The sequence below is a fragment of the Odontomachus brunneus genome, unplaced genomic scaffold (assembly GCF_010583005.1).
Source record: "Odontomachus brunneus isolate Ranch 3 - 2012 unplaced genomic scaffold, Obru_v1 Obru_scaffold_135, whole genome shotgun sequence".
NCBI lineage: Eukaryota > Metazoa > Arthropoda > Insecta > Hymenoptera > Formicidae > Odontomachus > Odontomachus brunneus.
In genome coordinates, this window is record NW_022639585.1 from 967,531 (window position 1) to 981,418 (window position 13,888).

At 35.5% G+C, this 13,888-nt stretch overlaps 1 protein-coding gene across 7 annotated transcripts in view; it reads left to right on the forward strand.

Moving 5' to 3' along the window:
- Window positions 1-13,888, forward strand: part of LOC116850184 (MORN repeat-containing protein 4 homolog) — a 125,517-nt gene that overhangs the window by 94,753 nt on the left and 16,876 nt on the right. Inside the window, exon 1 of one of the 7 annotated variants that reach the window (XM_032828158.1) lies at window positions 2,970-3,216. The exons of 2 other annotated variants lie outside the window; for them this stretch is intronic. In XM_032828158.1, the coding sequence (XP_032684049.1) occupies window positions 3,123-3,216 (94 nt within the window). In that variant the 5' untranslated portion in view covers window positions 2,970-3,122. Of the gene's footprint in view, window positions 1-2,969; window positions 3,217-9,171; window positions 9,486-9,561; window positions 9,587-13,888 lie in introns of those variants that run through there. 4 more of the 7 variants (XM_032828159.1, XM_032828162.1, XM_032828157.1 and 1 more) reach the window with 4 other exon arrangements.

Here is a 13,888-nt window from a genome sequence, read left to right on the forward strand (position 1 = left end):
ATATAAGTATATTTTTGTAAACATTATGATTTTCTCATTTTTCACCTTCGCACAATAATTCTCAGTATTTGATTACTATCAATATTTAACAGTGATTTTATTATCAGTATTCACCAGAAATTAAGTACTGGCCAAAAAATTACTGAATTACTGGTAATATTTAATCACTAATAATTTTTCAGTATTTCTTAATATGATATTTCTATAAGGGGATAGAAGCTCACCGGTTTCGAAGCGATAAAGTCATCAATACATTTTTGTATCTCTCCAAATCTCACAAAATGTGTATCAGTGAAGCGACTGTGTGATGCTGCAGAAATTCTTATAGAAATATCATACTAAGAATCATTGATAATTACTTATTATCAAGTATTTTTAATGCTGAAAATAAGTAATTATCAATGATTCTTAGTATGATATTTCTATAAAGGAACCGGAATAGGTAGTAATCGGAAGGCGCCATGTCTGGGCTATACGTCGCGTGCGAGAGAAGTTCCCAGCCTAACGAAAAGATATGGTCCTGAGTCGCTTTCGCAACATGTGGTCGGGCATTGTCATGAAGCAGGATCACTTTATGACTTCTTTGGCCAGTAAATGACCTCTTTTCTCCTAATGCATCGCTCAAATTGGTCAATTGTTTTTTTTTCAATTTGTAGCGGTCTGCCGTGATTGTTTTACCCGGTTGTAACAACTCGTAATATAACACACCTTTTCAATCCCACTAGATGCAGAGCAAAACCTTCTTGGCGTGGATATTGGACTTTAATGTCGATGTTGAAGGTTGACCAGGATCAAACACATGATTTTCTATGCTTAGGAGTATCATAAAGAATCCACTTTTCATCGCCTATAATGATTTTGTGCAGAAAATCTTTTTTCCGGAACTTTGAAAGCAAAATGAGTGCAGTGTCACGCCGTTGATTTTTGTTGTCTTCGGACAGTTTGTGCGGAACCCATCTGTCTTCCTTCTAAACCTTTCCCATTGTATGTAAACGGAAATGGCTCGCTTAACGCCAAGCTGTTCTGCAAGTTCCTTTTTAGTTTGCGCAGAGTTTATATTCAGCAATGCAATTCGTCCGTTTCAATCTTTTGAGGGCGTCCACCCTTATAGAAATATCATACTAAGAATCATTGATAATTACTTATTTTCAGTATTAAAAATGGGAGCGGTGCACTTGGACACGGTGCATTTGGACACAGCCAATCACAGCACCGTATGATTAGAGACATTTGTAGGGTCCCTTGGAACAGCGACTTGTGATTGGACTGTGTCCAATTGCCCCGTGTCCAACTGATATACACCCATTAAAAATACTGGATAATAAGTAATTATCAATGATTCTTAGTATGATATTTCTATAAGGGCTGCACGCGGTTCATCTTCAAGATTGAAATCTTCTTGGCAAAATTTTCCATACTATCGTTTACACGTAGCATGGCTTACAGCATTCTCTCCATATGCAGCACAAATCATTTCAGTAGCTTCAGCAGCATTTTTCTTCAGATGAAACGCGAAGTGGATGGAAAATCGAATATGCTTTTTTGTTATCGCTATCGTGAACACTACTGATTTTTGAGGTTATGTACATCAAACGCCAAACTTCATGGCATTTTAGAATGCAAAATGTCAACGCTTTAAAACCGCGAAAGGGCGGGAAGATAAATAAAATTTAAATTGTTGTTTTGGTTGTATGAAATCTAAAGCTCAGAACTTTTTTGTACACCTGAATAAACCTATTTTTGTTCACCTACTCTTATAGAAATATCATACTAAGAATCATTGATAATTACTTATTATCCAGTATTTTTAATACTGAAAATAAGTAATTATCAATGATTCTTAGTATGATATTTCTATAAGGGTAATAAATACCTAATAAATACATAATGCATATACAAATTTGATATAAAATGCATAAATAAATTTATACAGATAGGTGATATTAAATATATTTATTCTTTAGTATAATAAGTAGAAGTCCACTACCCACATCATATTTTATTACTGAAATACAACAGTCTTTTTTAAATTTTATGTTCTACGATATTATATAACATGGTATTTACTGTAAGTATTTATTTTCTATAAAGTATATATTATTATAAGTGTATTTATTATCAATTTTCTATTATTTGTTATCTTATTATTTGATATTAACTTTTTGCAAGAAACATATATAAATGTCTTTAGAACCTTTTGTCTCTTTTTAATATGCGTATCATCAGCTTCAATCCATATATTAGATGTTTCTTCTCCACATATACTTGTATAATGACTATTATCGATACTTGATCCATGATGAAATATGGCATTCAGGATTTTATAAAACTGCCCAGCTATTAATACTTTAGTTTTTGGGACAGCGTACAAATTAATGTTATTCATTTTCTTCAATTTTCCATCTTGCAATAGTAATAGTATATGTATAGCAATTATCTTTGGGTCAATATTAATTCATTTTTACACAACAAATTACTTCCTATACAATGTTCACATGACGCGTTAAGCAATTGGTGCCAATGTGAAAATGTAACATTTATCAAATCTTGAAGTTTATAATTCTTCTTCAAATTAATAGAAATTGAAATAATTATGCTATTATTTGTAATACACTTTGTATTATCACAAGATTTATACCGATCTATAGTATTTAATAAATAAATCTAATAAATTTTTTATATAATCATATTTGTAACGCTCTTTACGTGCGGGATAGTCCTAGTCGGCACGGTCCAAGGTTTAGCTCAATAAATTCGAAACAGTGGTGTATGTAACAATAATTGTGTGTCTATATTCTAATATAATGTCTATGTACAATTATATACAAATGAAGTTACGCCGCTGGCGGGTAATCGCGTTTTTGCTCCCGTCGGGAGTCTAAGTTGTCGCGGGATCAGCTGCGAGCATCCAGGCTCGCGCGCGCGGGTCGCGGGACGCGGTCGGCGTTGTCTCGCGATATTCTATTGCCCGTGTTCTGAGTATGTATACTCGGCGGGCTTTAAACTTCTGTTGATACCGGCTTTTAACCGAACTGGTTTCGGGACGATTGTTTTCGCGGTGTGTCTTGCGATGTGTAGACGCTAGATATGTTATGCAATGTCGGAGCGGTGCTAGGTAGAGGATGTCGACGTCGCGTATCCACCTCGGTCGACGGAACGGTATACGGAAAGGATGTCGACATCGCGTATCCACCTCGGTCGACGGTTTGGTTCTAGGTAAGGATGTAGACGTCGCGTATCCACCTCGGTCGACGGTTCAGTTCTAGGTAAAAGATGTCGACGTCGCGTATCCACTTCGGTCGACGGTTCGGTTCTAGATAAGGATGTCGACGTCGCGTATCCACCTCGGTCTAGGATCTCTAGGAGGTTTCGAGCTCTAGTCGGTTGAGCGCCTTAGAGGAGCTTTCCGGCGGATCTCCCTCGATCCCGATTTCGCGTCGGTTTTTATACTCGTTTTAGCAAACAGCGAAGCTGTTTGTTGATGTCGCGGTTGTTTGGCGCTTTGCCCCACGGATGTTCAGTGTAAACAATATAGCAGATGATTGTCGTGACGATCCGTTCTTTCTGTGGATCGTCACATATTTAGTACAAAGAACTAAAAGAAATTCGAACTCATCTCGTTTTGCGCTTTTAGAAAAATATTCTCCTAGATTTTGCCATATCGCATATGTACTCAGTTCAGCTACTCCCTTTTTATATCGATATGCTAATTTACCTAAAACATTTATCTTATTAGAAATAAGCAATTGTTTTCTAATATCATCTAAATGTAATAAACACTGCAATACTGCATTTGCATAGCATGAAACTTTATCTGTATTTTGAAAACCATTTATAATCCACGCAGTATTTTGTTTGATTTCATGATATTCCTCTTGAACTGAGGAAACCATTTTCGGCAACATCCACAATATATCTTTTACTTTATGATGATGTTGTTTTGAAATAGTAATCATTGCTGCGTCTGTTTTGTATATTTTTTTAATCGATTATACTCAATAATAACTTCTTCACTAGCTTTTATTGATGAAGGATCGTAGTTAATTAAATATAATCCGTTTATAGATGTTACTCGCGACAATGTAACATAAACTTGGCTACAATTAAATACAGAGTTACTTATATCCATGATAGCATTCTGTAGGTTTAGCCTTTGACTTTTATAAATAGTAATTCCATAACTTGGACATAGTGGAAATTGTTTTCTAATAACATATGCTCTATCCATCACTTCAAACTTAACACTTATTCTTTCAATGAAATATTTCATACCTAACGAAGAATTTTTATCTTTTCTATATAATTTGACGACGTATCTTCTACAATTGAAATAACTGTAGCAATTGTACTATTTACAAAATGCAAACTCGCATCAATATTACGACGTATCATAATTTTTACTCCAACTTTAATGATAATTTTCTTTGAAAGACTAGCTGTTCTAGAATTATTATCATCATTATTTGACAATAACTTTAATACTTTTTTTTTATATAAGATATACATTCAATACTATCTTCAGCAATTAATAATATTTCTCTCGAAGGTATACGATTTAAAATTGCATCATTCAGAACATCGCACATATGACAAGTAGACAACAAACACACAGTATCCGGCAGTAAATCATTAATAAAGTTACATAATTTATTTAATCTGTACTCAAATAAAGTACCTTTGAATGTTATCTATTTTTAATGTTTTCTATTTTCAAGTATGTTGGAATCAGATTTTATCAATAAACAAACTCGAATTTTGCACAATAAATCACGATAAGATCCCTTATAGAAATATCATACTAAGAATCATTGATAATTACTTATTTTCAGTATTAAAAATACTGGATAATAAGTAATTATCAATGATTCTTAGTATGATATTTCTATAAGGGATGTATCTTCTTGTTGACGCATATTGATTGTTAATTCGTCATAATCAAATAATGTAGTCCACAAATTAACAATACTCAAACTCTTATAGAAATATCATACTAAGAATCATTGATAATTACTTATTTTCAGTATTAAAAATACTGGATAATAAGTAATTATCAATGATTCTTAGTATGATATTTTTATAAAGGAAGAACCAAGATATTTATTAATTTTTGGATTTGATAATTGTACGAAAATATAATCATCGTGCACAGGTGGTAAATGAAGTAAATCTCCAAATAGAAGAATGTATTTTTGTTCAAACCAACCATCATTACAATCACTAGTATCAAATATTTCAAATAACCAAAGATGTATATATATTAAACTTAAACTAGGTATCATTGATATTTCATCAATCATGAAACGAACAACATCTTTCAAATCTGTTCTTAAAACTTTCAACATATGATCAGAAAATCGTTTATATTTTGAAGTATGACTATGTTCAACGGGTTCAACGGGTAATTGAAACAATTTATGAATTGTTAGACCATCAATATTAAACGCTGCTATACTATTAATAAATATTAATAGAAGGTACTGTTATAGCAGTATCTTTATTAAGATTCTGTTTTATTCAACATTTAATTGTTTTTATTAAAAACTTTTTCTGATACCACCTTCCCTTATAGAAATATCATACTAAGAATCATTGATAATTACTTATTATTCAGTATTTTTAATACTGAAAATAAGTAATTATCAATGATTCTTAGTATGATATTTCTATAAGGGTTCTCCACTAATATATAATCGTAATAATTTATTATCCGACCTCACAATATTAATTAGTTTATCAAATACTCTTTTTTGGTCGGTATTCAACTTTCCTATCATTTCAAGTACATTAATTTTTTCAGCTAATTTATCACCGAGTTCTCTAAAATTTTGCATTGCTTCAGCAGTTTCTATATTTTGAATACCTATAGGATTCTCCTATAGAACACTTTTCCCTTTTTTCAGTTTGTATTTTTCTCTTGCATGAGCAAACGAACATTCGTATACACATAACACTTACACATAAAAAATTTAAAAACTATCATGTTAATAGCTCCAGTTATACTTGTATGTGCATGAATGTATATACAGGGTGTCCCATTTTAATCGATCACCTCAAATATCTCTTGAACAGTGCATTTTAGGGAAAAATGTTTTAGATTAAAGTTTTGGGATTTCGAGGGGAACATAAGATGATATCATTGGTTTAACCTCGAGTGGCGTCGTCAAAGTCAGGACAAGGTCACTTTGAATTTTTTAAATGGAACCCCCCATTACATATTCTTATAGCATACCTCGAGAACTTTCCAAAACACTACAATAAAATATATTTTCATAAAGTATCTCTCGAGTTAAAAGGCTTTAAAGTTACAATATTGTTGCCCTTAGCATTGGTATCCAAGATGTTCGACCAACGGCTAAAACCTTTTCAATGTTGTTCAGGGCCATGATCTTGACAACATTTATCAAGGTCAAGGTGATTGGAGGTTGTTCCTAATATTTTCATTTCTTCAATTTTTCAGTGAAAACAAAAATAATAATTTAAAATCATGAGGTAACATAGGCGACTCGATTAATCCCAAAAAGTCATATGAAGGTCACAATGTTCTTTGTGTCAAAATAATAGCTCGTAAACTAGAGGTAAAGTCGTTGATCGGTGATTTATTAATTTAAAACAAGACCATTGATAATCCAGCTACCTAAGGCAAGATCGTATCTGACCCAGCCACCTAAAGCAAGATCGTATCTGACCCAGCAACCTAAGGCGAGATCATATCTGACTCAGGCACCTAAAGTAAGATCGTATCTGATCCAGCCACCTAAGGCGAGACCAGGAAATGACTCAGCTAGTCACGACAATGTCTGGGCACGATCCAGCCAATCAAGGCAAGACCGGGGATACCCCAGCCGGTAAAGGCAATGTCTGGACACTTTCCAGTCAATAAAGATCTATGCTTGTGTTTAATCACTTCAAATGTTCGAAAACCCAGCCTCTCACTTATATGCACAGGTCCAATCGATGCCGAAAATCGATGCCACAACTTTTCGAAGGACATCTGCGTTAATATTTCTGCATGCTTCTCTGGTACGGTTTTTCATATTCTCTTCAGTCGTAGGTTCCTCGGAATAAACATGATCTTTGATATAACACCAAAGATAAAAATGTAGAGGCGTTAAGTCTGGCAATCTTGCAGGTCATTCTTGAATCCGACTTCCCATACTAATCCATCTATTAGGGAAACTCGTTTAAATATTCTTTAACTGCTCAATATCTATGAGCTGGTGCTCCGTCTTGTTGAATCCACATTCGATTACGCACATTCGATTATTGCCATCGATTATTCGACATGTCTCAAAAGGTTAAACAGGTCATTTCTGAGAAATGTTAAGTAATTGGCCGCAGTGAGGTTTTCTTCAAAGAAATATGGATCAACAATAACATCTCCCAGAATGCCTGCCTAAACGTTAATAGACTACTGCCTCTGAAACTCTTGGCTTCTTTGTCAATGTGGACTAACGGCTGAATGATAATGACAGTTGTGTTTATTAACACCACTTCTGTTACCGAATATAGCTTTATCTGAAAAAAGAACTTCTGAAAAAAATCGAGGATTTTCTCGGATTCGATCTCGAGCCTAATTACAAAAACGTAAACGACGTTCGAAATCCCCCTCTTCCAATTGCTGGATTAGATTGAATATGGTATCGATGGAACTTGTAAATCTTGAGCACACGATTGGCTGTTGATTTAGGTATGTCTTGTTCATTTTCTATTTGTTGCGTTGATACCTGTGGATTTAAAAAAAAAACGATACCAAGAACAGTTAGTGACGAGGCTTCATTAGGGCCAGATTTTCAACATATTCGTTTGAGAGAGTCCTGTTGTGCCCTTTCACATAGTCTTTTAATTACCGCCCTTTCACATAGTCTTTTAATTACTGCCTTTTCACATAGTCTTTTAATTACCGTCCTATTAGGATGATGTCTATCCGCAAATGTTTCGGCATAAATCCTTTCAGCTGTCGTATAATTATTCCTGGCCTCACTTAAAATTCTGATCATATCCACGATTTCGTTAGGCGGGTAATCAGCTATAATTACAGGACAATAGAAAAACTTGTGAAAACACTGAAAGTATTGAATTCGTCGCGAGTCTCCGCCCTGCGGTTGGATTAGTAACAATGCGGACAAGTGAATAACACGAGGTATGATTATTAAAGAAATTTATTAATGGGATTTCACACGTGTGTTTCTTTGTGGCCCTGACGAAACATTGTGATCTTTATATGATCCTTTATAGTCAATCGGACTCCACATGTTACTCCATGATTTTAAATTATTATTTTTGTTTTCACTGTAAAATTTGAAGAAATGAAAATATTAGGAACAGCCTCCAAAAATCCTTGACCTTGATAAATGTTGTCAAGGTCATGGCCCTGAACAACATTCAAAAGGTTTTAGCCGTTGGGCGAACATCTTGGGTACCAATGCTAATGACAACAATATTGTAACTTTAAAGCCTTTTAACTCGAGAGATACTTAATGAAAAAATATTTTATTGTAGTGTTTTGGAAAGCTCTCGAGGTATGCTATAAGAATATGTAATGGGGGGTTCCATTTAAAAAATTCAAAGTGACCTTGTCCTGACCTTGACGACGCCACTCGAGGTCAAACCAATAATATCATCTTATGTCCCCCTCGAAATCCCAAAACTTTCATCTGAAATATATTTCCCTAAAATGCACTGTTCAAGAGAGGCGATCGATTAAAATGAGACACCCTGTAAAACAGCGGTGTCCAGTCGGAGTACGCCAAGCGTGCTGGCCCGACTGCGTCGCACGCACGTGCACGCTGGCTGACCTGGCGTTGCCTTTTCTTGGCGGTGCGGCTGGCCAGCTGACAGCTTGAACTGCAGGCGCTCAAATAGTTCTACGCTGCGCTGCGCCTCCTCGGGGCGCGTCAAATGGAGCAGCATGATCAACGTAAACATAAACAAACCGTCTGTCCATTCGGCGGGCGAATCGTTAAAGGTGCTATATTAGTGTGTTCGCGCGTCTCTCCGTTTATTTAAAAATACTCGATTAAAATGAAACCGGACAGAAATACTTTGATAAGGGTTTATAAAATGGAATAGAAATAACAGAAAAAAGATACAAAACAAGCACAAATCCGTTTATTGCCAATTTGTACATATTTTGTTTTCGTTTCAGTTTTACTTTGCTTTCATATTGACAATTCGTTCAATGTCAGGGACAATCGTTTGAGAGGCGATCAACCTCAGGCTGTTTCGTAAATTATCATCGGATATTTGAGAGCGAAGCTTTGACTTTGTAAGTTTTAAAGCTCGTGATGAAAACCGGTCCGCCGATACAAAGTGCGACACGGAGTGAGAGAAAGACAGAGATGGGAGAATGTCAGGAAGAGACAGACATAGTATTCCCCTACCTTCGTTGTCAAGGCCGCTGCACGCCGATGATACGCCGGTGTGCTGCCGGCGTGCTAGCACGCCTGGTGTGCTGTGTGGACACCGCTGCTGTAAAAGCATGAATCGTAAGAATATCATTTGAGTCATCGGGAATTGTCGCGTGCCGTTCGATCGTCAGGTTTAAGCAACACGTTAACGGAGTCGGGACATGGATGGATGACCAGTGGTATATCGCTTAGGATCGAAATTATCGTGGGAATATTCACGAAAGTTTTGAAGTATTTTTGATAATCTTCGATATCTAGTAGTTTATGAGACATGAGAAAATTAGGAATATATAAATATTTTTTTTTTAATATTATGATTTTCTCGTTTTTCACCTTCGCACAATAATTCTCAGTATTTGATTACTATCAATATTTAACAGTGATTTTATTATCAGTACTCACCAAAAATTAAGTACTGGCCAAAAAATTACTGAATTACTGATAATACTTAATCACTAATAATTTTTCAGTATTTCTTAGTATGCTATTTCTGTAAGGGTAGGCTGCTGCGCTGTTTCTTCAGCTGATACTTGCTTCAACTGATATTAGTGCTTCTTATTATCCCTATATGCAACCAAAGTATTATAATAATATATTATTGTTTTCTTATAATATTATTTAGTACAATCACAAAATAAACTATTTGTACTTAAAATATTTCATATAATAAAAGAGAAGTTAGAGATATTTGCATAAAATATTTATGTAAAATATGTTTACCTATTGAGGTGTTGAGATTAAAATACATTACAATTAAAAAAACATTTGAAGAAACATTTTTAAAACGTTAAAAATAATGGAATAAGTTCCCTTTTTTTCATTAAAAAGATGTTTTTTAATGTTTTTTGACTTTTGGAAAAATGTTTTAAATTTTAATATATAATATATGTTTATTTTAACACTTAGAAAATACTTTTTGAATGTCAAATGTTAACATTTAGAAAAACGATTTTTAAAAGTTAAAATTAATGTTTATTAAATATTAGAAAACAAAACAATGTTTCGAACGTTAAAAAACGTTATTTTAATGAAAAAAGAGAATTTGTCCTATTAGTTTTAACGTTTTAAAAATGTCTTCAAATTTTTTTTAAATATTTTTTTAAATATTGCTTGCTTATTGGGTAACATAAATAATTAGTAAATAAGTAAAAAATATTATATTATATTTGCAACAATTTTTAAATATTGCTATAATATTGCTAAAGTAATATTTCAAATTAATGTCACTACAATGTCTCTGCAACATTGCATTACAATATGCAAAGTTGCAACGATGTAGCGATATTGCTGCAAGCTTCTGTGCTGTATAGGATAGTAAAACCGAAAATGATAGTCTGAATGTAAGTGAGGATATATAATATGTATTATTTCAATATATTTTTAAAAAACATTTTTTAGTTACTCATTAATATGTTATTTCATCAATTATGTAAAACAAGTACGTTATTATCTTCCCAGATAGCACAGATAATTCAAAAAGAATTCAGTCGTATGTCACCAATTCTGAATTTATTTTTAGATGCAAAAAGAATTCTTTTCGCTGAACTGAACATTGAAGAATTCCTTTTGCATAAAAATAAACTTAGAATTGTGATACACGACTGAATTATTTTTGAATTCTTTTTGAGTTCTCTGTGCTATCTAGGTTAACATTTGCGCACAGCATATATGATTCATATGTACTGCGACAATGTTCGCGTGGTTTATTCGCGAGCGACGGCAGACAGTCGCCTGTCCGTCGCGTCGGCAAATTGCCGTCGGCTCCGGTTCATGCCACAAAACTAAAAACGGTAGTTGGGCGCCAGGTGCGGAAAAACCGCACCACCTTGATAAACGCGAGACGTGATACTTTACACAAAATTCGCGTGTCCCGGGAACCGTCGGGACCGGTAGCTCCTCGGATTTTAAAGTCAGAGACGGGATGGGTTCAGGGAGGGCGAAAATGACTCCAAGCGTGTTCAAAAGTAATTGGTTTATTCGCAGGACTCTCGCACATCCCGGTAAGAAGCGCGGTAAAGTTCACAAAGATAGTCATTAATCGCGATACGATAATAAGTTTGCAATGAAAAACCCGAAGACGATCTCCTCGGGTGAGCCTTAAGACACGCGCGGCCGCTCCGCGGACGAGACAACGATAAACGAAACAATAATGCGAACGCGACAAAATACGGACAATTATGGAGCAGATGGACGACCTTACAAAAATCGGCGGCTTTTCTGGCGACGGACGTCGGCGGTGGCGGTGTCCTCCTTGGTCGCTCGTCTTCTCTCTCTCTCTCCCCCTGTCACTCCTTGCTCGCTTTCTCACTCTCTCTGTCTCTCTCTTTCTCTCTCTCTCACTTTTGGTACGCACGGTAATTTTCTCGCTAATCGACTGGATTTTGTCCGATCGCGGCGACGGTCGCAGTAAAGCTGGCGATCCGTCGGCTCCCGAAGGATCGCGTATCCTCGCGGATCATCTTCCGTCGTTTCTCCCCTCGCCCTGCGGTGCTCGACATTCGGGAATCGGCAATTTTCGGTATTTGAGTCTCGAGATATTTCCTGTCTCGAGACACTGTTGCCGTTGTGGATCGACTCGCGATCTTCCTCCGGCGCTCTAGTTTTTTTCTGGCTGGGATCCTCAAGACGGCTGCGTCTGCTAAAAGTAAACACAGCTGATAGGCTAGCGTCTAATTGCGGTAACTGTAACTAACTGTAACTAACTGTGTGCTCGATACGGAGTATTCTAAGCGTTATAATATTCGGTATCGCTGAACGATCGGGACTTCGTGAATTTTCTAGCGATAATTTGTCGAGAGCGATTCACCTTATTGAGAGCGATGAGCTGTCGGGCGATGCTCCTTCATCCCTCGATGTCCTCCGCTCCGTTGGTTCTGGTGGTCAGCAGAAGAAGCCGAGGGGCACAAAGTTAGGGACGCGATGACCTTCGCATCTGCTCCGCTCGCAAAAATCACTTCCAATATTCGTCCTAGAGATTCTCACAAACAAAAATACGACTGGACGCGGTAACCGGAAATATTCACGAAAAGCCGTTCGCGACGCGATACGCGAGAAGCAATCACACCAAATCGGTACGGTTTTTTTGGGACTGGCGTTTCCGAAGTTGCCACGTCACAGTACTAAATTTGACTAACATAAATTTTTTTAGTACAAATGATTTTCATATAAATTGATTATTATTCGATCTTACGTCTGGCCAGCATATAGAGATGACTATTGCTTTTATTCGTGCGAATAAAACTCTGGGATTTATTTAGATTTATTTATTTTAGTTATTTACCGTTCGAGGTTAACATAAAAACTTATCGATTGATACCGAAACATTTGGAGTCTGATCTGAAAGATTGAATGTTAACACTTAAAATTGGGAATATTAAAACTTAGGGTTTGACACCGAATCGTTTGAGGTTTACCCTGAAAGTTTCAGGTTTAACACTACTCATTGAGAGTCAACACTAGAAATGCCCGATTCTGAATCGATTCGATTCTTTCCCCAAAAATAGGCTTCGTGTTGTTTGCATTCTTCGCACTTTTCGTATTTAAAACCAGACAAAGGTATATTAGAATGTTTGGAAGAAGCAAAAGCAAGATAACTAACTCGATTGTTTCTTCCTAGCGTCTAATTAGGCGTCCATCTCTTTTTAAAAGCGAAAAGTATGAAACATGCAAGCAGCACGAACAACCCTTTTTCTTTAAATTTGTTAGGGAAATAATCGAATCGATTAAGAATCAGGCATCTCTAGTCAACACCGAAATTTGGGTGTTGACACTGAATCATTTGCGGGCTATCCTGAAAGTTTCATGTTTAACACTACTCATTGAGAGTCAATACAAAAATTTGGGAGTTGAGACCAAATCTTGAAAATTTATCTTGAAAATTTGAGGATCTACCTCCAAATTTTCAGGGTTAATATCTAACTTTTGTGGTTAACCTTCAAATTTGATGGTCAACCCACAAATTTAAGGGTTAACCTTCAAAATTTGAGGGTTTTTTTTCATAAGGGTATACTCCAATATAGCTTCAATAGTTCTGTGTTATTGGGAGTATCCATTAATTTTAAGGGATTTTTTGGTAAAAATACGGTTTTATTGTGAAAAAATGGTTACAAATTGACTATTCAAAATATTGTCCATCGCTAACCACTACTTTTTATTATCTTTCGCACGCAAATATACATACAACAGCGTGACGGAGAATTATTGAAGCGATAATCATTCTTACATGTGTATCGGCTTTCAGAAATGGAGAAGCGTTTCTCGATGAAACAAATCATCGTGTCAATGTCCCATTAAAAACTCACATTTCAAATATTAGGACCTTAACTTAGTTTCCGCCCGCAAATGTTAGATGGCAATGCAAACAGTTCTAGTAGTCATTACTAACGAAACAGGTAGTTTGTGATTAATTTCGACATTTCTCGATAACATTCAGTCAGCATACACAATTATTTTCCTAAACAACAATTTCTTTTGCTTTGTGA